At 38.6% G+C, this 24,723-nt stretch overlaps 1 protein-coding gene across 2 annotated transcripts in view; it reads right to left on the reverse strand.

Annotated features, from left to right (window-relative positions):
* Nucleotides 1-4,970: 4,970 nt before the first annotated feature.
* The window catches only part of NCEH1 (neutral cholesterol ester hydrolase 1), an 89,749-nt gene continuing 69,996 nt past the window's right edge, over nucleotides 4,971-24,723 (reverse strand). Inside the window, exons 4-5 of one of the 2 annotated variants that reach the window (XM_006861844.1) lie at nucleotides 8,627-8,798; nucleotides 4,971-5,796 (exon numbers count right to left, since the gene is read on the reverse strand). In XM_006861844.1, coding sequence (XP_006861906.1) covers nucleotides 5,179-5,796; nucleotides 8,627-8,798 — 790 coding nt within the window. In that variant the 3' untranslated portion in view covers nucleotides 4,971-5,178. The remainder of the gene's footprint in view (nucleotides 5,797-8,626; nucleotides 8,799-24,723) is intronic. The other variant, XM_006861845.1, reaches the window with a different exon arrangement.

Below are 24,723 nucleotides of genomic sequence, written 5' to 3' on the forward strand. Positions count from 1 at the left end.
TTAACAACAACAAATATATATATATATATATATATATATATATATATATATATATATATATATATATATATATAGAGAGAGAGAGAGAGAGAGAGAGAGAGAGAGAGAGAGAGAGAGAGAGTTGTGGTGTGTTGCCATAGGATATGCTCTGGACTGCAAGGTCAGTTTGAACTGCAAATGCAAGGTCAGTGGTTCAAATTCACTGGCCACTTCTTGGAAACCCTATACAGGGTTGCTCAGAGTTGAAATTGACTCCATGACACTTAACAACAAACAACAATATATATGCATGTGTTGTTAAGTGCCATTGAGTTGGTTCTGCTCCAGTAGATTTACAGCCTTGGGAACCCTACATAGGGTGACTATGAGTCAGAATCAACTAGATGACAGTTGGAACGGATTCAATGGCATTTAACAATAAACAACAGTATATAGGTATATGTTGTTGTTAAGTGCCATTGGGTCAGTTCCTGCTTATAGCGACCCTGTATAGGCTTTCCTAAGAGTGACTGATGAGTTTGAACTGCTGACCTTGTATTCAAACTGACCTTGAAGTCAAGTGCTTATCCTTGACTTCAAGGTCAGTTTGAATTGCAAGGTCAGCAGTTCACACGAGGACTGTCTCTCTCTCTTTCTCTCTCTATATATATCTATATATAGATATATATGTGTGTGTATAAATGTCTACATATACATACATGTATGTGTATAAATATGTATACATGTATGTGTGTATGTATACTCACATACATATGAGAGTGCCTCAAAAAGTTCATGGAAAAATGGAATGAAAAGATAATGTCAGTTTCCCATGTGCCCTTTGAAGTTACCTCCTCTATACCTTTCACTAGTTCAAGAGAACCCTGTTGTTCTTGCTATTAAGTGTCATCGAGTAGGTTCTGACCCATAGCAACCCTGTACAGGGTTTCCAATGAGTGTCTGGTGGGTTTGAACCACTGACCTTGCAGTTCAAACTGGACTTGCAATCTAGCGCATTATCCTGCAGTACCACACCAGGACTTCTAGAGAAACCTAGGACATCCCTTATTAAATGTGTATTCTCTTGGTGCCAGTTTTGAAGGTGCCAATCTTGGGGTCTGCCTGGCTTTTATAACTATTTTACTCAGTCCAAGGCTGGCTTCCCCAATATAGGCAGCACATACTGTATCCAGACATGTAATGAATAGCATCAAGGTGAAAGGCAGCTGCAGTACTCCTGTGGGCAGAAGATTTGGGCAGGATTTGCTATGTCTCTGGGATCCAGAGAGGATGATATAGCACTCTCCTAGATGTGTACCAGAAAATGAGACAAAGTGAAAGAGTCACATTCTCAGGTGGAGCCATTTTATTTGCAAACATAATTCAAATCAGAGAAGTGCTAGATTTTCCATACTGGATTCTCATTTTGTAAAATATATTTGCTACTAAAATACATCATAAAAACTGCCTCTCCCTTTGTAGTGGGAAATAAGCAAAAAGATCATGCATAAAATATTATATCCATGAAGATAATTACATAGTAGTCTTAAATTTTTCACAAATAAATGCTAAAACATTAAAACTAATTTACACTTCACTATATTTTGCAGCACTTAACTTCAAGGTTTTTTCTTCATATAATTGCATTCATATTTCACAAACAATAATGATTACAATAAAGATTATCAGCTTTTTCACAAAATAGGAAAATGAAACAAAGCATTCATACTAAAAAAGATACAAACAAAAAACCCACAACAATCTGCAGAACATAAATGTTATATATATGTACATGCATGTGTATATATATATATATATATATATAAACAAAATCTAAAGGAACCATGAATTCACCCCAAATTGAAATATTTTTAACGTAAACTCTATAGGCTTCTCATAGGAGTTCTTAATACTTAATTTGTTGGTTGGTTTGTGTTGTTGTTGTTATTAGATGTTGTTGAGTTATCTCCGCCTCATGGTGACCACTGTATAACTGAATGAAATGTTGTTCAGTCATATGCTGTCTTTGTAATTGATGGTATATTTAAGTGCACTGCTGCAGCTATAGAATTCCTTATAGTCAATGATTTTCGTGCATCATGAATTCCAGTTGTAAATCCCAAGCAGAATTTTAGCAAGAAAGACCCAAGGTGGGATATAATGTAAGTTATTAGATAAATTATTCACATAATTAAAATTTCCAATGAAACTCAAGTATTTTATCAGAAACAGTGGTTAACCCCTTTCCCCCCTTCACTCCCTTTTTCATTCAGGAGATCCCTGTAGAATATAATTACTATAGGATTTGGCTCATAATTCTCGGGGGGGTGTCGTTTTATGGAACTTTGTGCATGTATTATTTTCTCTGCTTTCTTAGAGGTAGCTGACCCAAGAATAATGTCCAAACTTTGGTTCCTTCAAATTGTGTCAAAAAGAATAGTACTATATGAAGAAGATAGCTACCACAGAGTAAGAATTAAAAGCCCAGTTTTCATGCGTCTGTGAATACAGAATAATAGCCTATAAAGAAAACACCATAGAAGAAGAGGCCAACACAATTTGCTCACCTGACAAAATGGTTAGAATTTTGTAGTTGGATGAAACCTCATAAATCAAGTAACCCAACTTTCTGATTTTAGAGGAAAGGAAGAGAAGACCGCAAAATTGTAAGTAAGATCTTATTGCTGATGATATTTTTATACACACAAACATAGTCTATTGCATTTATTTCTGTTTTACATATAAAATGCTGTTAGTTCATACAATAAATGAAAAAGATGTGTGCAAATTTTCATTTGTTATTCCACTACCAGGAGTGGGGAAATACCCATCCTTCAAAGGCGAAATCGCTTCATCAGTGGATGCATTGTTCCCAAGTTATACTGCTGTTCTCTGCAGTCCCTAAAGAGAGCATGGATTGGAGACAGAAGTAAGAGTGGCAGAAAGAAGGGCAGAGGCACAGCTACTAACTCTGAATTGGAGTTTCTTGATATGCCAAAGATATTCCTACTGGCAGTGAAGGCTTTACAGGAAGTTAAACTTGGGTGGTTAGAACTTCTAGACCTGGCTGGTAAGAGAAATGAGGGTATTACTGTATGCCCTTTATCCAAAGAATATGAACTAATGTTCCCCTCAATCTAGAGAACAGATATGAGCAGACTGGATCTCGCCTAAGTTACTGAACTATAAATGTAAAATGACTTTATCAGATGTACTCATAGTTACTAATTACTTTAATTTATATATGCATATGGTGGTGGTGGTGAAGTGCTGTGGAGTTAGTGCCAACTCATAGCAACCCTGTATAGGGTTTCTGAGGCTGTAAATCTTTATTAGGAGCAGAAAGCCTCATCTTCCTCCCGCATAGCGGCTGATGGTTTTGAACTGCTGACTTTGGGGTTAGCCCCAACTTGTAACCAATATGCTACCAGAGCTCCTTATACATACATATAAACATAAAAATATTTAGGCTTTGTATTTTATAGTATTATTAGCTATTTTACTTCTTACCATAAAATTACATATGGCTATAACTCTAAGGTAGTTTTTTAAATCTAAGGTAGTTTTTAAAAAATACCATTATTTTTCATGTTAATTTCAGACATTATTCTGAAAAATCCTAAATCTAGCTTAATATATTAACATTAAATAACTTTTTAAAAGTAAACAATATATTATATATTCCAAAATAGCCCCATTTTAAAGTCACGTAAGTGAAAAAGGTAAATTTCCAAGAATAGGTGTTTTTCCTAATTTAATTATGCTAAATACATTTTTAAATCTATATTAAATTCATTTTCTTTTCTAACTATGCCAAATGTATACACACTACTTTTGGTAATTAAAGTCAGAAGTATTCACTATGACATAATAGGTTGTTTCATTTGCCTGTTTTTACTTGTTCTAAAATACAGACAGTCCTTAGATGATAAGAAAATATGTTTCTAAGTGTGTCTGTAAGTTGAATTTGTATTTATATTCAGAACAGATGAACACAGTTCTTATTTAGCCTTACTCTGTTGTTGTGATGTGCCGTGGAGTTGGTTCCGACTCATAGCGACCCAGTACAGGGTTTCCGAGGCTGTAAATCTTTATGGGAGCAGAAAGCCTCATCTTTCTCCCACGGAACAGCTGGTAGTTTCGAACTGCTGACCATGAGGTTTGCAGTCCGATTCGTAACCACTATGCTACCAGAGCTCCTTAGCCTTACTTTAGTGGGGAACAAAATGGGCTCAAAGCCTCTTCAATGAATGACAAGTTTCTCATGAAGCAAGAGGTGAACAATTTGCTGCAAACAGGCGACTGGTTCAATCGTTTCCAGAGTCAGGACAAATTTACATATTAAGGGTAAGTATGAATTGCCCATAAATTGGAAGTTTGCACATAACCTGGGGACTTACAGTAAAATATTTATCTTAACTCTAAATAAATTTGTTCCCAAAAGATCTCCCTAAGGATACAGCACAATAAAAAGCAATAAAAACTTAATTATGTGCTGGTATCTAGTGCATGCAATCTTATATTGTCTAATAATAGTGATGGGAAGTAACTTTCAAGTATTATCACAATCCAACTTATGGATAGCTAGCTCATAAAACAAACACTCTAGAGGAATAAAGTCCTCGGAGAAAATTCTCCCTATGAGAAAGTCTTTGCTGAAACTCTTAGGAAACAAAACAATCCTTGTAAAGAACGGAGGGCAGTTAGACTCGGCACTGACCTTAAAGTGCACACATTTTATCCCTGCTCTGAACCCAAAGTAAATTCTAACAAGTTGAAAAGCGATTACTTTTTTTTTTTTTTTTAACTCATTAAAGGTCACTATACCATTCACAGTTGGAAGGATTTCTTCAAAAGGCTGAGAAGTGATAGAAGAAATTCTTCTGAAAAGGGCATCTAACAAAGCCATGACCAAAAGCTTCCAACTCCTGGTCTTGCTGTGGGTATTTGTTGTTGTTTGGCTAAAACAGCTATAACAAACAGACTGGCCCACTTTGGGAACCAGGTTCCGATGTTTTGCACTTAAGTTAATCAGGTTCATTAAAACAAAATAAAACACAATTTTCATCAAGTCTGCAGGGAATAGAGATTCCATAAGTCACAAGTAATGGAGAAATCATTTGACTAAAAAATGTACATCCTTCCAAAGCAAGTGCAAGAGGTCAAGACGGGTTCAAGCCTTCTAGAAGTTGTACTCCTTCACAGGTTTTGATCCAGCCACTTGATGTAACTATTCCTAGTCCGGATTCCCACTGAGAAGTTGGTGGGCCAGCTGGTGAAAATCATACACCCGTGGAAGCCATCTTCAAAGTGGTCGAGGGTCACCTCCACACCTGCATTTTCCAGACGCTTTGCATACATGATTCCATCGTCTCTTAGGACATCATACTCACACGTGAGAATGTAAGTCTTTGGAAGGTGCTGGAGGACTTCTTGGTCTGCAATGAGTGGGGCAGAACGGGCATCTAGCAACTGAGGAATCTCCTGGATGATTCTGGCATTGCCTGTGGTGTGCATGACAGGCTTGTAGTTCTTTGTGATGGAGGCAGGCAAGAGGGATGTCCAGTTCAGACGGGTCCTCAGGGCAGCAGCCTCTCCCACATCAAGTGAGGTGTGATTGTTAACTATCATTGCCTGGACGAAGTCATAATTGCCTTTGAAGTAATCCACCCAATACTTTACCATGACATAGCGGGGTAGGATTGGGGTGTTGACATTCTGCTGATAAGAGGGTGTGTTAAAATCTAAAGCTTGAAGAACCGGATAAATTAAAGCTTGCAGTTTGAGCTTGTTTCTTAGGTTGGTGTCTTGACTAAACTAGAGAAGAGGAAGCAAACAAATTATTCTGTTTAGCATAACTCCTTTTACAGAAATCACACCCCATACAGTAGCTTGATGAGTTACTTTGAATTAGTCAAGGGCATTTGTTGTTAAGGGTCATTGAGTCAATTCCGACTCACAGTAACCCTATCTATATAGGGTTTCCAAGGAACAGTTAGTGAGCTTAAACTGCTGACCTTGTGGTTCGCAGTCCAGTGCTGATCCTACAGAGCCACACCAGAAGTCAAGGGCATATGTCATCTTAAATTTTTACTAAGTATGTTATTTAGTAATGCGAGAAGGCTTCAAAAAAAATTGTGAGAAACTGGAAATGAAAGATAATGGAATTTTCCCATGAACTTTTTGAAGGCGACTCACAGTTTTAAAAACAAATCATCCCCACCACCAGATCAAGCTGCTAGATAATAGTTTTGAGTGAACCCTTCTAGGGCATATGATCTTTGAACCCCATTAACACATTGTTGTTATTATGTTGTTAATTGCCAGCAGTCAGAGACCCTCTATAGGTCAAATGTCCATGCCAGGCTATAAATCTTTGAGGGAACAGAAAGCCACTTTCTCCCATGGAGCAGCTGGTAGGCTTGAACTGTAACATGTCTATTTTATAGCACTTAATACACATTACTGGATATCATAAATGGATATGGTCAATCATCTGTCTTACAGGCAATGGCTTCCGAGGGAGAAAAATCTAGCCTGCCTCTTCCAGAGTAAAGGGGTGTTGTTGTTGTTAAGTGCCTTTGAGTCGGTTTCAACCCACAGCAACCCTGCATAGGGTTTCTGAGGCTGTAAATCATTACAGGAGCAGAAAACCTCATCTTTCTCCCGAGGAACTGCTGGTAGTTTCGAACTGCTGACCTTGAGGTTAGCAACCCAATTCATAACCACTACACTACCAGAGCTCCTTTCCACGGGGTGGTGGTGGTGGTTATGTGTCGTGGAGTCGGTTCTGACTCATAGCGACCCTATACAGGGTTTCCGAGGCTGTACATCTTTATGGGAGCAGAAAGCCTCATCTTTCTCCTGTGGAACAGTTGATTATTTCAAACTGCTGACCTTGTGGTTTGCAGCCTGATTCGTAACCACTATGCTACCAGCGCTCTTAGGGTAGGAAAGGGGTAGGAAAAGCTAAATGAACAGATAATGGGTTCCAGAGGTGCTGATGATCATGTTTGGTGAGAAGTCAGGATTTCAATACTACTGGTCATTGTACTTACTTAGCACATGCCCTAGGGTCAAGCTGAAATAGAAATGTCAATCTCCAACTTGAGCAGGCTTCAAACTGCTCAAACCCCCATGCCTCCCTTCAATGTGAATATATTGTCTCATTTTGTAATTTTTCATGTAACATTTAAAAGCTAAGTAGGTCACTGTGCTTTCTAGGCAACTCAGTGATCTTCAAGGTAAGGTTAGCCATACAATTTGTTTCGTACCCAGACCTTGGAACTCCACCTCCAAGTAAATTGTAACTCTTCTCTAAAAGCAGGAGAAAACGACTATTAATATGTGCCAAGATTTGTACATGCAACTTCTCACTAGGAGTCCTGGTGTAGAGTTGTGGGCTAAAGCACTGGACTGCAAGGTCAGTTTTAATCACAAGTCGGTGCTTCAAACTCACCAGCTGCTCCTTGGAAGCCCTATATAGGGTTGTTATGAGTAAGGACCAACTGGACAGCACTTAACAACAACGAAAGCTTTTCACTAACGCCTCTCAACAGCCCTGAAATCAGATGACAGTGCCCTTTCTGTCCTAAGGTTCAGAGACAGGAAGGCTCTTGCATAAAGCCCATAGTTCTTAAAAGGTAGAGCCTGGATTCAATTGCAGTTCTGTCTACTTTTACAGACATGATGCTCTCTCCATTGCACCCAAATTTTCTTCTTGCCACTTAGGACAGCGTGATAGCAAACTTGCCAAAGTGAAGCAGAGAACTGAGTTCTTTTATTATAGCAATGGAGACAGAAACCAAGGTACATTACAATTAAAAACGCAGGTGTTATTCAAGGATAGGAGTGCTGGTGTGGCACTGTGGGTTAATGCGCCAGACTGCAAAGTTATTTGAACTGCAAGGTTGGAGGTTCAAGCTCACCAACTGCTCCTTGGAAACCCTTACAGGGTCGCTATGGGTCGCAATCGACTCGACGGCACTTTACAACAACAACAAATTCAAGGATAACAAAAGAAAATTTGAGGTGGGGAAAGAGAGATGCTCTTCTTAAATTATTTAATCCACAAAATGAAGAAATTATGCTTATCTTTGAGTTTACAGAACTGACAGAGAATATGCATGCCTTAGGGCTGGACGCAGTTTACAAAAAATTTAATCAGGTAAAATTCATATTAACTGGTCATATTAGCATTTAAGATAGATAAACCATTTAACATTTTTACATTAAAATAAAACTTTGAGAAGCAACTCATTTTTAAAATTTGATTCACAGTTCTAAGGAGATAAATTTAGTTATTGGGATTTAAGCAAAAAGATGTTTGCTAGTGAAAGATGGGAAAGAAATAGGAGAAACATAGTTAAATTCCATGCATACCCCAAGGAGAAAGGAAGCCCTCCTCCAACACTGATTCTAATTATGGCCCTTTCAAAGCTGCAGAGATGACACCTCCTTCAATAACCCCCTCTTCTTCATAACAATTTCTGAGTGCAGTTACATGAATGACCTGATGGCCTAGTGACCAGCCCACTCTCTAAGCCTTTATTTATCTCACTGTGTGAGCAATGCTTTGGTTTGTTCCACATTATCCTAACAGCCCTCCCACACCACCACCACCACCACCACCTGAAGATGGTGTTACCTGTTGGCCTAGGGCAGCAGCCAAATTCCCACCAGCACTGTCACCAGAAATACCAATTCTGTCCGGGTCAACCGAATACTTCTGTAAGACTTCAGGTTGCAGGAAATACTTGGTGACACGTACAATGTCATGAATTTGTTCAGGAAAGTGAACCTTTGGAACTAGCCTGTATCTGTGAAGACAAAAGTTGCATTCATTTAAGGATTTCATCTTGTCTTTGTAAGCCATTTGAAGCTAGAAATACACAGATTAAGAATTAAAATAAACATAAAAATAATTTATTTTTGTTTGTTTTCTGGCAGCTGAAGTACTTGGTTTAATTTGTAGTTATTGTGTATTAGCAATTACCTTTTTTTTTTTAAACTATCAACCATGAAACATAACAAAACAAGCAAAAACACCACTACCACCACCACGGATGAAAAATCAAGACTTTAAAGTTAAAGGCAGATGTTTATTATTAAGACCTGGTTAGAACTACAATGTTGTTGTTGTTGATATGTGCTGTGGAGTCGGTTCTGACTCATAGCGACCCTGTACAGGGTTTCCGAAGCTGTAAATCTTTACAGGAGCAGAAAGCCTCATCTTTCTCCCACGGAACAGCTGGTAGTTTCAAACTGCTGACTGACCCTGAGGTTCACAGCCCGATTTGTAACCACTATGTTACCAGAGCTCCTTAGAACTACAATAGGTTTTAGAATTTTATTTCTGGAGCTCACTGTTCCATTCATAACACCTCTGGTTTAGAAAGGGACTTGAACTCATTAACCACTTCATTATCTAGTGTTTAATTCTTTCATATGTATTCTTCTTAATTCCATGCCCACTTAACACTAAACCCAAGCAATGCATTTATTCACTGAAAGATGTACTAAAAGGCCAGTGTTTAACCAAAAACAAAAAACCAAGTATTCTTGGTTCTATCACATCTGGGGCTCCTCCTATTGCCCCAATTTGCAGGAAGAGCATCCCTTTGGAGATGTATTTAAAACCACTGCCATCACACCAATTCTGACTCACAGCAACCCTAGTCAGGGTTTCTGAGGCTATAAATTATTACAGTAGCAGTAAGCCTCATCTTTCTCCTGTGGAACAGCTGGTGTGGCTTTGAACTGCCAACCTTGCAGTTAACATCCCAATGCCTAACCCACAGTACCACCAGGGCTGTTGAGGGGGCAGGGAAGGTAATATCTAGTAGGATTCATACTCCCTTTGTTAAGTTTAAGACTCATAGTACCATATGTAAGGTTTCTAAGGAGCAGAGGCTGGGTTTATTTAAACCACAAACCTTGAAGTTAGCAGTTCAGTGCTTTTCCTACAGCACCACACCAGAGTCCCCCAAAAGTCTGCTTTTTGTTTTGTTTTTTAATTTAAGGTTTTTATTGTGGATTGAGTGAAAGTTTACAGGGCACATCATCAGTTTCAAATTCAACAATTCATATAACTTGTTTCATTACATTGATTATAATCCCCTCCATATACCATCAGTTAAAAGTATTTCTCTTTATCCACTTTAGCTTTTTTTTTTAAAAAAAACACAAACAAAAAAACCCACTCAGGCATATATAATAAATTACATCTCCAAAGGGCACATTCTGCAAGTCTGCTCCTGGCCACCAGTTCTTAGTCCTTCTCGTCTTAGTTGATGAATCTAGAGGCCTCAGCCGCTCCCCCTCTCCATGCCCCCATCTCTGCCTCCATCTCTGGCGCTGCTGCTTCTCTGAATAAGGTCCCACATTCTATTTGTATGTTCCTCTCTTGATGGTCCTAGGGTCCTCTGTTTCTGGACTGTAAGATTAATCACTCCCTTTTTTTTTGTTACAAAACTTCTACCTTTATAATTGTGACAGTCGCGATTAGTCATGATAACAGTTATTCACTACTGAATCTTACAAATCTTATCCCTATTTCCTTTCACCAGACCCATCTAGACAAGATGATAACTATTCAGTGGGGACTCTTTCTTTCCCCCCACACTCTTAACTAAGCTGCCTCTTGAAACCTTGTAAGCCAGTCACTTCGTGCCTTTATTGCCCCCTCATTTTAGATAGCCAATGTCTAAGTTGCCCATCCCTATCTACCCTGTGCACAAAGCGGATAGCATTGATACTTGATTTGAAGACTCTTTCCCGCTCTGTTGGTATTCAAAAGTCTGGTTTTGTTGAATACTCTGTCCACAATGTTACCTTTGCTTGGTACAGTGGGACTTCAGTGAAAAAGAGGAAGACCCACCCCCCCAACAAGATGAATTGGCACAGTGGCAGCAGCAATGAGGTCACACATAACAAATGGTGCAGGACGGGGCAGTGTTTTGTTCTGTTGTTCCTGAGGTCCCTATATGCTATGAGTCGGAACCAACTCTACAGCACTGAACAACAACATCTCCATTTGAACAATCTCTGCTTGGTGTGCCCTCTTGTTCTTCACCTTCCTGTGTTGTTTATTAATTCTCCCTCATCTTTTAACCTTGTCCAGTTGAATATTTCTTTAAGGAAATAACTTCGTGGCATGTACAACATTATGAATTTATTTAGGAAAGTAAATAAACTTTCTATGTTTGTGAACTACCCAGGCTGCCTTTCTTGCATGTTAACTCCACCTCCCTTCTGGGATTATCATTCCTTGATGCATCTATCGGGTGGGACATATCACTGCACCACATTTAAATTGTATTTTCTACACCTAGTTTATCTACAGACTGTGTTCTCTGATAGCAGAGAATGCATTATCAGAATCTATCAATGTGTTGAACACATAATCATCCATTCAATAAATTTTTATTGAGTATTATTAACATGCCTTCATTTGGCAAATGAAAAACTGAGGCAAAGAAAAGTTATCTGATAGTAAAGTAAGTCAAGTACATATCAAGGCAAAGTAGGATTGAAACAAATTATGTAAGCAAAACTCTAATAATAGTTTTAAGACTCGGGTCTTTTTCTTTCCATTTACAATTTGCATAATTATTCTCTGAAGCTACTTTTTCTAAATTAGTCCACAGAACCCCACCTCTAAACTAACTGCCAGAGAGTAGATTTTCACTCATAGTGACCCTTTAGGATAGAGTAGAACTGATCCACAGAGTTTCCGAGACTGTAAATCTGTTGTTGTTCTGGGTGGACTCAGGCTTGATCAAGTTCCAGGAGAGTCAAGTATTGATTGCATTTAACTGTATAATTCACATATAAATCACCACAGAAATTCTAAGAAGGAATGCTGTTTCATGAGAGAAGAAAGAGCTTAGTTATTTGACTTTTGTAAGGCTCTCCCTTTAAATCTCTGGTACTAGGGCTATTTTCAGAGGTCAGAAGTATAAGCAAGTTTGGACTGGTTACATGATACACATATGTGATGTAAGGATTCTCAGATGTTCGTGGCCAGACAGGAGAATCCTTTTGGCCTCGTCAAGAGTATATACCCATGCATTCCCAAGCATTTTGGGGTCTGCCTTGAACTTCAGTTGTGGAAGTATGGAAGATTCCAGCCCATGTCATCAATGACACTGGAATTTGTAAGAAAGCTCCCTTAAATCTTTAAGAGAACAGACAGCCTCATCTTTCTCCCACAGAGTGGTTGGTGGGTTTGAACAGACAACCCTGAGGCTAGCAGTCCAATGCTTACCCCTCAGCAACATCAAGTCTCCCTAGGCCAGTCTACAAAAGGCCATTTAATTCCACCATCTAGCTAATTAAATATCTTCACATGCAGTACACGTACAATCAAATAAACAAATATTTGTTAAATATTTTGGTCCTTCAGGAATTACTACATATTGAAAATCTAAATCCCTTAACAAATTCCTCAAATGGTTACCTTGGTGGTAATGGTGGTTGTTGTCTGCCATCAAGTCAGTTTCAACTCTTAGCAGCCCTGTATAGGGTTTCCGAGGCTGTAAATATTTAAGGGAACAGAAAGTCTCTTTTTTCTCCTGAGAAGCTACTGGCAGATTCTAACCCTTCAGTTAGCAGCCCAGCTCATATTCCACTATGCTACCAGGGCTCCTTACATGCTTACCTTATAATAGATAAAATCAACTTTCTAATTTATTATTTTCCTATCTGTCGTGATCAATTAATCACCCAAAGTGTTTTTTCTTCAATTGATTTCCACTGTCTTAAATCTGCTTCTATTCCTTCAAAGGACTTCTGGTGTGGCACTATATGATAAGCATGGGACTAAAAACCACAAGGTCAGCAGTTCAAACCCACCAGCTGCTCCTTAGAAATCCTATATAGGGTGACTCAGCGTGGGAACTGACTTGATGGCACTTAACAACAAATATTCCTTAAAACGGTGAACGGAGTAGGATTACATGACTTTGTCCACTAGGTGGGGTAGTTGCGCAGTATTCTGTTTACCCCAGTTCTTGCCTGTTGCTAGTGTTATGTATGGGTTGGGACTGACAGACACTTGGTATAGGTGGGTTTGAAATGCCAACTTTGGAATTAACAGTCTAGAGTTTATGCTACAGTGCCACTCAGGGGCTCCAGTTCTTGTCTACGCCCAGGTTTTTAAACTTCAGTTTTACCAAAGTGATTTAAAATAATATGCATTTCATGAGTCAAGTTGTGAAAATAAAAGCTATTTTTCATTATCTAAGTAATAGCCTCATATATCATGATAAACTGTAATCCCTGGTTGACCAATGTTCTGTTACAAGAACATATTCCCACTTGCACACATATGGAACAAAACCTCAAACACACTGCTATGGCATTGATTTTGACTCGTAGCAACCCCTACATAGGGCTTCTGTGAGACTAAACACTTATGGAACTAGGCAGCCTCATCTTTCTCCCAAGAAGTAGTTGATGGATATGAACTAAAAACCTTGTGGTTAGAAGTCCAAAGCCTAACCCATAGTGCCACCAGGACTCCTTACTTGCACACATACAGGAATTAAATTGAGTTTTCAGATGCTGTTTCTGAAAAGGCTTCAATGACTTTGAATCAAGGGAAACCAGTCATCTAAAATTAGGAACAGGTTCTAACCTCAAATTTTATCAGTTAATAACTAGCTCAGATTACAGAGTAAACACACTTAAAAACAATTTATGAAGCAAGAGTGTTCCTGGAATCCTTGAAGAAATATCCTGCCCCTCCCTTTCTTTGTTCCAGATGGTAACATTCTCCAGTTTTATTCATTGGGGGAAGGGAGGAGATACTATTTTTGTAGGTTGGAGAATATAATAAAACTATACTCTTTTTTTTTTTTTTGTAGAAAATGAATATTGGAAGTAGCTTGAAATGAACCTGAGATTCATAATAAAAGTTTGTTATTATCTTGACAGACACAGAAAATAAGAGAGGGAATTCCTGGGTAGTCCAGCCAAAGAAATAGATTTACTATCTGTTACTTGTGTCCAAAGCTATGTTCCTGCGCAGTACTGCAAGAGTATACTACTTTTTTTTTTTTTTTACTTTAAAAATAGTTGATCTTCAATTAAAGTACCTGATGGATCCATGGAAAAGATAATACCCAACTCATTGCTGGCAGAGAAGACTCTGCAAAACCAGCTAAACTACCTGTCTTTATTACTGTGCAGACCTTCTACTGTAAATCCCAAACTCCTGTTGCTGTCAAGTCAATTCTGACCTATAGAACTGCTCCATATGTTTCCACAATCAATCTTTATGGGAACAGACTGCTACATCTTTCCCCTGTAAAGCGCCTGGTGTACAAAATTGGGTGTCAACTCAACCATGAGATTTAATCAACTGAATAATTGTGTATGCTCAACAGAAATGACTGTCTTCCTGCTGGATTGCGGCACCTCAAAGGTATTCTACGAATGTGTTTCACTCGCTTCTCAGAGCAAACCTGTGGGGTTAAGAATAACTTGTCTATAATAGTTGGTAAGTAGCAGAGCTCGATCTGAATTCACAAACTTCAAAATTCAGTCTTAAATAAATAAATATAATCTTGTGTGTATATGGAATCCTGTTGTGGCACTGTAGGATAAGCACTGGACTGCTAACCACGAAGTTGATGGTTCAAACCCACCAGCCGCTCCTTGGAAACTATACGGGATCACTCTGAGTCGGAACCAACACAATGGCACTTAACAACAACAACAAAGGTTTTACAAACCCAAAACCCACACAGTGAATCATCAGAGACCACATCCCAATCCCCACAGCACTTCCTCCTGATTTCCGCACCCACCCAGCAGTCAAGTAGTCTTTTCGCCCAGTTGGTGGGCTGGCAGGGTCCACGACACTTCCGGGTTCCCAGCACCAGGTGGCAGCAGTTGCACATGATCAAGAAGTGAGAAAACCAACAGAGTGATTACAGCTGTGGGCACAAGTCCCCCACAGTCATTTCCCTGAGCCTCCTGTGCCCCTTCTCCTACACCTGGACTTGCAGTCTAGATTTGTCAGTCCACAGCCAAGAGCACGCACCCAGCAAGCTCAGGCTCCAGTACCCAGTGGTGACAAGTCTTGCTCAGGTTTTGTCTGGTGGACTCCCATAAAGTTTTAATACAATAAACTTTACGGGGATTTAACTGAGGATTGTACTGGGACTGACTATAGAATATGGTGTTCGCACACCATCCAAATCCCATATGTCCTGTTAAACAAAACCTATTGTGGATGTTAATCAACGCACACCTGTATGTATACCCAAGGAAAATTCCATGATCTTTTAATTCCAATTTTCCCTGAACTTTTGAATCTCCCTTGTGTGTGTGTGTGTATAATATGCAATATATAAATGATACATATTTTTATTACCTTACCAAAGCAATAAATTATTAAAACTGTAGATTTCTGAGATCCCAGAGTCTCTTTTATGATTCCAATGACTTTGCAAATAGTCTCAAAATAAGCTACAAAGTACAGAGCCTGCCACATAGTACATATTTTTTTGGTGCAATTTTGATGCTGTTGTAGAAAATATACACAGCAGGGCATACACCAAGTCAACAATTTCTAGATGTGCAATCTAGTGACATTGATTACATTCTTCAAATTGTGCAATCATCCTAACCCCCCTTTTCTGAGTTTTTCCTTCTCATTAACGTAAACTCACTGCCCCCTAGATTTCTTATCAAACTTCTTGAGTTGCTGTTGTTAATTTGATCCTCTATAGGTTGATCCTGAATGATACTAGTGTGGTAACATACATTCTCCCTCAGAATAACCTAACCTGGAAATCATGGGAACCCTCAACTGGGGACAAGGACACTGAGTTCTCTTTAAACAATGCCAATTAGGTGAAAGGTGCATGTGATATTTTGGAATGAAATTATGCACCCATATTAGATGCAGCAGGAGATATTTAAAGCTTCACTTTTTCTTCTTTTAACTATCTTCCATCTCAAAAGATTTGTTCTGGGAGCACAAATAGGTTACAATTCCCCCAAGAGGAGAGCCACAGACAAAGCACTCTGCTACTAAACTGAAAGGGTGGTAGTTTTACCCCACTGCTGTGGCACTGTAGGATAAGCAACGAATTGCTAACTGCAAGGTCCACACCTCAGAAACCTTATATAGGGTCACTCTGAGTCAGAATCGATTCGACAGCGCTTTACAACAATAAAATCAGAGGTGCCTTGAAAGACAGGTCTGGCAATCTACTTCCCAAAGGTCCAACAGCCTTGAAAACCTTGTAAAACACAATTCTCTGCAACACACAGGGTAACCATGACTTGGAGTTGATGCAACAGCAACTGGTTTATGTGTGTGTGTTTTATTTTATTCCCCCCAAGTCTTGGAGAACCCCTCCTCATCTTGAGTAAGGGGTATTCAAATTAGATCAATAGTTAATCTACTTTGTGCTCTCTAGTTGAGGAGGATAATCAATTTGTTCCTCTAACTGGTAAAACAGGAGCTCTAGTAGCGTAGTGGTTACAAATCGGGCTGTGAACCTTAAGGTCAGTGGTTCGAAACTACCAGCCACTCCGTGGGAGAAAGATGAGGCTTTCTACTCCCGTAAAGATTTACACCCTCAGAAAACCTGTACAGGGTCGCTATGGGTCGGAACCGACTCGACGGCACTTAACAACAACAACTGGTAAAAGCTTTGTTTCTATCATAGGAAAACATCCTAAAATTTCCATACAGTGGAGGGATGGTGAGTGGATGATCATTTCTCTTTTAGTTCTTAAAGCATGGTTTGTGCATAAAGGTTGGAGGAGGATCTTCCACTGAATCTCAAAAAGCGGCCCCTAGACAACATGATGAACAGAATTGTCACTGAACTTTATATGTGATGCCTGTTAAAGTGGCTAATGTTTGGTTGCATATCTATTTGTCACAATTTTAAAAGAGAGACCCCTTGAGATAGCTTTGACCACTAGTCACTCAGCCTGGGAAGGCCAAGATTAGCAGAGGGTTGGCTAACTGGGAGGTTCTGGGTGTTGCACTGGGGTACTAACCAAAAGGTCAGGAGATTGAACCCACCAGCCACTTTGTGGGAGAAAGATATGGCAGTCTGTAAAAGACTACAGCCTTGTCTCAATTTGGATGAAAAATTTTCAGTCAAAATATTTGATTTGTACTGCAATTTCATAAAATTTACAACTGAAAAAGTGGATTCACATACCTAGGTTGTTTCTTTTAAGCACACTTAAAAGTTTTTCCATAACTGAATCGGACCAAAATAATAATTTTCCTTTAACATTCACATTTATATTGACAAAACTGCTTCATCCATTTTAAAATTGATTTGACTTTGAAGCAAAAGCCTTGATCGGTTTTAAAACTGTGTCTAAGTTATGTAGATTTGCTAACTCTGTGTCAAATCAGTGTTATTAATATTAAGTTCAAATGGATATTATAGTACATTGGGAAGCAATTCTGAATGCATTAAACTCAACCAGTATTTCCAGCCAATTTACATAATGCTGCTGATTACAGATAAAATCTCCATATTTACATTATAAAAATATGAATTGATTTGTATTATGAAAAGTTTCAATGTAAGCATAAATTCTTATACCTGTCTAGCTTGGTCAAAAATAAATTTTTTGTTTCCTTGGTAGTGGAGGAGTGGAGGGTACAGTGGAGATTACACCAGAAAGCCCTATGGACCAGTTCTATTCTGCCATTATGTCATTATGAATTGGAATTCACTAAAAGGCAATTTTTATTTTTTATTTTTAATTAACCTAAAAGGTTGGCAGGATGGCCAGACTTCGTCTCTCATATTTCAGACATAGTGTCAGGAGGGACCAGTCACTGGAGAAGGATATCATGTCTGGTAAGGTGGAGGGTCAGAGAAAAAGAAGAAGACCCCCAACGAGATGGATTGGCCAAGTGGCAGCACTGATGGACTTAAGCGTGGCAACAGTGGTGAGGTTGGCCCGGGATTGGGCAGTATTTCGTTCTGCTGTATATAAGGTCACTATGAGTCGGTACCGACTCGATGGCACCAAACAACAACAACAAAGGTTGGCAGTTTGAATCCACACAGTGATAACAGCAGAAGTAAAGCATGAAAATCTGCATTCATAAAGATGACAGCCAAGAAACCCCTACTCTGTAACACATGGGGTCAACACGAGTCAGAATTCAATTGACAACAGTGAGTTTTTCGCTGACTGAACAAGAATAATATTCAAATGAATGGAGAGATGTCAGGATGCTTACCAGAATCCTGCCAGTAGAGTAATTGAGTCTTGAACTGTGATCTATTAAAGGATGTTATGCTTCAAGTCTCTGTTCACAACTTAAGACCTATCTCTGTAAACAGAAGCCAGCTCCCTAGGCTCTAAGCGGTTATCTAAACTTCCTCCTCCCATTCAGATGTAAACCTTGCCTTTTACCTCAAGGGTACAATCCCCAAGGTAGCTCCAGAAGCCTAAACAGGCCTGATGCCAGTTTCTTCTGGCCTCCTTTCTCTGAGTGGTATCAGGTGTGGGTTGTTCTAGGTTACACAATCCCTCAGAGGCTTGCCGTCACACAGGCTTTAGTCAATACCTGCAGCTCAGACTTTTTGTAAAACACCAGTTCCCACCCGCAAATTCTATAAGATTATAAACCACAAGGGAGAAGCCAGTTGTGTTACTAGAAAATGGAGCCAAGAAGACATAGTTAAATATGGTTAAAATGAGCAATTCATTAGTTAATAATTAAACCCATTAGCCAACCACTTTGCCATTGAGTCCATTCTGTCTCATAGTGGCCCTATAGGACAAATTAGAATTGCCCCATAGGATTTTCTAGGCTGGTAGGTTCAAACTGCCAACCTTTCAGTGCATGATGTTAAATGCCATCTTATTGATTCCAACTCGTGTGTGTGTATATGTGTGAGTGTGTGTGTTAAGTTCTGACTCATAGCAAACCTGTATAGGGTTTCCAAGGAATGGCTGGTGGATTTTGAATAGCTGCTCTTCTTCGGACACCCTATACAGAGTTGCTATGAGTCAAAACCAATTCAATGACACTTAACAACAACTACTTAAATGGAGCGGGAATACTTTTGTTCTAAAGTTATTTGTGATGTTGAAGTTTAAGTTTGCTTAAGTCAGCCTGGGATGAATAAAACACAAGTTCTGAGCAAATCTTCCTTTTTTTAGAGAATTCCTAAGCTACCCAGTTTCTACCCACTTTCCAGAGCTGCCCAGATAGAGGTGATGAGTGAGAATTTCTCCACTCATGACCAGAACAGAAGGAAAAGGCATAGAAGAAAAGTTTTAGGCAGGTAAAGGTCTTTAAGCATTATTCAGTGTCTTATAATTTTGATAAAGAGGTGTATTGTATTGGGTTGAATACAATCATTGTGGTTTTGTCAGTTTTTTTCATCTAATTTTATGGATGAAAAAAATGGAGGCATAGACTACTGGCAAGATGGTAGACTATGTAGACTCACTATAACAAAGATGTTGTTGTCATTTAAGTACCATCAAGTCAGTTCTGACCCTGTATAGGGTTTCCAAGGAGTGGCTGGTGAGCTTGAACCACCGACCTTGCGGTTCAAACCGACTTTGCAATAAGAGACCAAATGAAACAAACATAGATGAAAATCCTGGAACCCAGAACTTCAGAGGAAAAGTTAGAGAAGTGGATTGAGTGCTTGGTGGGAAAGAAGCTGAGCAAGGATGGCAAGAGAGACTGACTAGTGAACAGCTGGTTAGGTGAGGTGCCATCATCTTGAACTTTTGTGAGCAGCTTTGGCGACAGAAGGTGGCCTGTCAGAGTAAAGTCATACAGGCAATGGGAAAGGTGCGATTCTTTCTTTTTCCCCATGCTTCCCTGGTGACCAGAGGTGTGGCCAGCTCCCACCCTCATCTACTTCCAATGCAGATCCTTTTCCCTGAAGTTCAGAGTTGTATGGTTGTGAGCCATGCCAGTGTGAGGCGGAAGCTGGCTGCACCACTTTGCTACCTAGATTCAGGTTGCAGACTCATAGAATCTGAAGAGTCACCAGACCAGCATTAGTCTAGCAGAAACCCTCGTAACCAGGCACCCTGCCCCAGCTGCCCTGGTGTGCCCTGGCCCTAAAAGATAATGAAACCAATTCCAACAAGGACCTCCACAAACTACTTCCAGATTAAGTGTCCTGAATATACACAACACCTAGACTTACAGGAACTCCACCTATATGGCAAGGAACCCTACTGTAACATCTCTCCCATGCCCACCTTGTGAGCTCCTTGGCTGGCAGGAGCCCCCCATTGTTTTCTCCTCTCCAGGTCCAATAGCTGCTCTGGTTTTTTGGTTTTGGTTTTTCCCTTTCATTGTTTCACTGTTTTTGTTTATTTATTTGTTCTCCTTCTTCTCGCTCCATTTACTTGAATTTTATCCTTTCAATCTCTGCTTTTGTTTTTCCTTTTTCTTATTTCCCTTCTCCTTTTTTTCCTTTTGATCTTTCTTTACTACACACTGCTCTTTTCTTGTTTCATCTTGCTTCTCGCTGATTTTTTTTTTTAATTATTGGTGTTATTTCTTCCCTTTATTTTCTCTCTTATTTTTCTCTTCTACGGCTCCATCTTCCTCATTTCTCTTTTTAAGTTATTTTACTCTTTTTTTTCTGGTGGCTGATTTTTTAATTTACTTTTTCTTCTTCATTATTTTCTCTATTCATTGTTGGTTATGTATCTGGTTATTCTGTTTTGTTTTCTCATTTATGTGTGTGTGTTGCGAGGTGGGGGTTCTTCTCATTCTCACCTGACAGGAGACAGCAACCATGCCTATACAACTCAATCACAACCATAACCATTGCAGCTCTACCCACAGGGCAAGATCTAATACCAGCTCCTATACAACCTGATCAATGATAGATAGCAGCCAACACCAGCCAAACCCATTACAAAGTGAGCTGTACAAATGAGGTACAGAGAATGGTACACATACTTCTATTCTCTAACTACATCCACAGAAGACAGTTAGTGGGAGCGTAATAAAATATCAACACACAATCATCAATTAAATACAAATACAACAGCACCACAATGTCTCAGAGACAACAGACAATTTCAGCTTGCACTAAAGCTCTGGTAGCGTAGTGGTTATGAATTGGGCTGCGAACCGCAAGGTCAGAAGTTCGAAACTACCAGCTGTTCCATGAGAGAAAGATGAGGCTTTCTGCTCCCGTAAAGATCTACAACCTCAGAAACCCTGTACAGGATCGCTATGAGTCAGAACTGACTCCACAGCACATAACAAGAAACAGAGAATGGCGCATACTAATGACCAAGATGCAGAGACAGATAACATTACTGAAGAAGAAAAGTAATGGAACTAACTGAAAAAGAATTCAAAAGAATGGTATTTGTTGTTGTTAAGTACCATGGAGTCGGTTCCGACTCATGTGACCCTACACACAGTTTCTGAGGCTGTAAATCTTTACGGTAGCAGAAAGCCTCATCCTTCTCCCACGGAACCGCTGGTAGTTTCAAACTGCTGACCTTGAGGTTAGCAGCCCAATTCGTAACCACTATGCCACAGAGCTCCTTATACCTTCAAAGGATTGGCAGAAATATTGAGGATAACAAGGAGTATACAGAAAAAACTTTAGAAGAATTCAGGAAAACATAAGAACAACAGACAAAATGAATGCAAATTTTAAAACAATCAGAACCTGCAATTAGAAATTGAGATATTAATACTAAAGATTTCAGAAACGGACAATACATTGAAAGAGCAAAGGACAAGGTCCTAATCAGTGGACATTGAATTAGTGAACTTGAAGATAAATCTCAGAATAATACTAGTATGCTAAAGAATAATCGAAAAATGAATGAAAAAATCCAAAGGAAGTCTAAGAGTTATGTGTGGCCAAAGCAAGAGGAATAATTTATGGGTGACTGGAATTCCAGAACAGGAAGAGAGTTTGTGGAAGAAAATGTCCCTAACATCATGAACGATGAGGAGCATATAAGAAACTGAACAAACCCAAAAAAGGATAGATCCCAAAGAAAATCACCTAGACACATCATATTCAAAATTTCCAAAGCCAAAGACAAGGAAAGAATTCTGAGATCAGCTTGGGAAAAATTAAAAGTTACCTACAAAGGAGAACCAATAAAACTAAGCTCTGATTTCTCAGCAGAAATCATGCAGGCAAGAAGGCAATGGAATGAAAGAAAAAAAATTGCCAACCAAGAATCAGATACTCAGAAAAGCTGTCCCTCAAATACAATTGTGAAATTAGGATATTTCCAAATAAACAGAAATGAAAGGAATTTGTAATAACCAGACCAACTTTACAAAAAATACTAACAGGTATTCTTTGGACTGAGAACCAATAACGGCAGACAACAACTTGAGATTAACATATATGATGACATCACCCCGAACTCAATTCAGATATAGAAATATTTAAAGTAAAACAAACTGAAAATAGGGAACCAGATATATCAATTTACAATAAAGTCAACTACAAAGCAAAAAGGGGGGAAATGTACCTACAGAACTTCCAATTGGCAAGAAAGTCAAGTAGATTTCAAGATAACACAGACTGTTTTAAATGATGGGTGGGGTGAAATTCACTACAAGGTAACCTCAAAGAAAATGAATACACCTTCACATCAAAATAAAAAAAGAGGGAAATCAGAAAGATTTAGTAAACATTAACACATCAGAAATTAAAATGAAAGGAAAACCCACAAACAAAATGAACCTAGTACAGAAAATTATATAGGACAAAGAAGCCAGCAGCATACAAAAAAACACACAGCAAAATGACAGTCATCAATTTATATCTATCAATAATAACACTAAATGTAAATGGATTAAATGCACCAGTCAAGAGTCACAGAGTAGCAGAATGGATAAGAAAACAAGATCCTTCAATATGTTGTCTACAAGAATCACATAAAAAAGATGGAGACAGCCTAAATACACATCAATAGAAAAATGGTTAAACAGACTTTGGTACATACAATGAAATACAACACAAGTTTGTAAAACAACAATGAAACTGCAAAGCACCTCACTCAAAACAATGATGAATCTGGAGGACACTGAATGACATTAGTCAATCACAAAAGGGCAAATATTATATAAGACCACTTGTGTGCAAAGTTAAGAAAAGGTTTTCTTGATAAAAGAAACATTCTATGATGGTTACAGGGAATAGGGGACTACTCATGGGGTAGAGGGTAGACACATGTTAACATGGTGATGAGGCAGGTAATAACACAACAAGAGAAAAGTTGGCATAGGAAAGATGAAGGTATTCAGAGACACAGGGAGGAATAAAAGAGTTAAAGTGAATAGAGATAACTACTTTTAACTGATGATACATGGAGGAGATTGCAATCCTTGTAATAACGCAAAGTGTATGATCTGTTGACTGTAAAATTGATGATCTGCTCTGTAAACTTTCACTCAATCCACAATTAAAATGTTTAAAAGCAATAAAGCCATAAAAGTTCCCTTGCTTACAAAAACTCTGCTCAGAAAACCAAGATAAGTACTCCAAGTTCCTGTGTTGTCAACTTTATTAACATTCTTCTTTACAGAAAAGTGTTAAATTCTCTATGCAAGGTGGAATGGGAACAGTTCTAAGGCCATCTCTTGAAATTGAGATTATGAGTGTAGTAAAGATTTAATTAAAAGGAAAACACAACTTGAAACCGGTTTCCAAACACAAAAAAGCAAGGTAAACATGCTATAGAATTCAGTAACAGTCAACATGCTTTATTTGTTATTAACTTTCATTTCACCTTAAAGAAATTAAACCTTCCTATTCCCTAATGTCTTATGATTCTAGTATTGCTTTATTCTAGAAACAGAGGTTAAAAAGGTACCACATTTACCATGATGTTATTTATTGATCCAGTTGTGAGGATTTTTATTTTCTTTACATTGAAGTACCATCCATCAGTAAGTATTTTAAGTCATCTTTGCATCCATCTATGTATTACAGGTTGTTAAGGAGTCTTCCTTCGATCATGATGCCACATTCTTTTTTATATAATTCAGCTTCTCAAATTATTTGCATACATATTGAATAAAAATGGTAAAAAGATACAACCTTTGTGCATACCTTTCTTTGATTTTTAAATCATTCAATATCTCTTTGTTCTGTTCTAGTGACCACCTCTTAGACTATGTACAGGTTCCTCATGAGCATAAGTGTTCTGGAATACCCACAATGTTATTCACAATGTTATTCATAGTTTGTTAGGGTTTACACAGTTCAATGCCTTGCACAGACAATAAAGCACAAGTAAACATCTTTCCAGTAGTGTGTGCTTTCAGTCAACATGTCAGCAATGATATCCCTAGTTCCATGCCTTTTCTAAATCCAGATTGGAATTCTGGCAGCTCCTTGTCAATGTACTGCTACAACCTTTTAAAATTTATCTCCAGCAACATTTTACTTACATGTGATATTAATGATATTGTTAGATGATTTTCACATTCCATTGGGTCATCTTTCTGTAGAATGGGCACAAATATAGATCTATTCCAATTTGTTGACCAGGTTGCTGTCTTTCAAACTTCTTAGCATAGATGAGTGAGTGCCCCCAGTGGTGTATCAGTTTGCTAAAAGATTTCTATTTGTCTTCCATCAATTCCTGGAATGTTGCTTGTCATCAATACCTTCAGTGCAGGTTGGACGTCTTCTTCAGTACCATCAGTTCTTGATCATGTGTTACCTCTTGAAATGGTTCAACACCAACCAATTTTTTTTTTTTTTT

Source organism: Chrysochloris asiatica, unplaced genomic scaffold (assembly GCF_000296735.1).
Source record: "Chrysochloris asiatica unplaced genomic scaffold, ChrAsi1.0 scaffold00043, whole genome shotgun sequence".
Taxonomy (NCBI): domain Eukaryota; kingdom Metazoa; phylum Chordata; class Mammalia; order Afrosoricida; family Chrysochloridae; genus Chrysochloris; species Chrysochloris asiatica.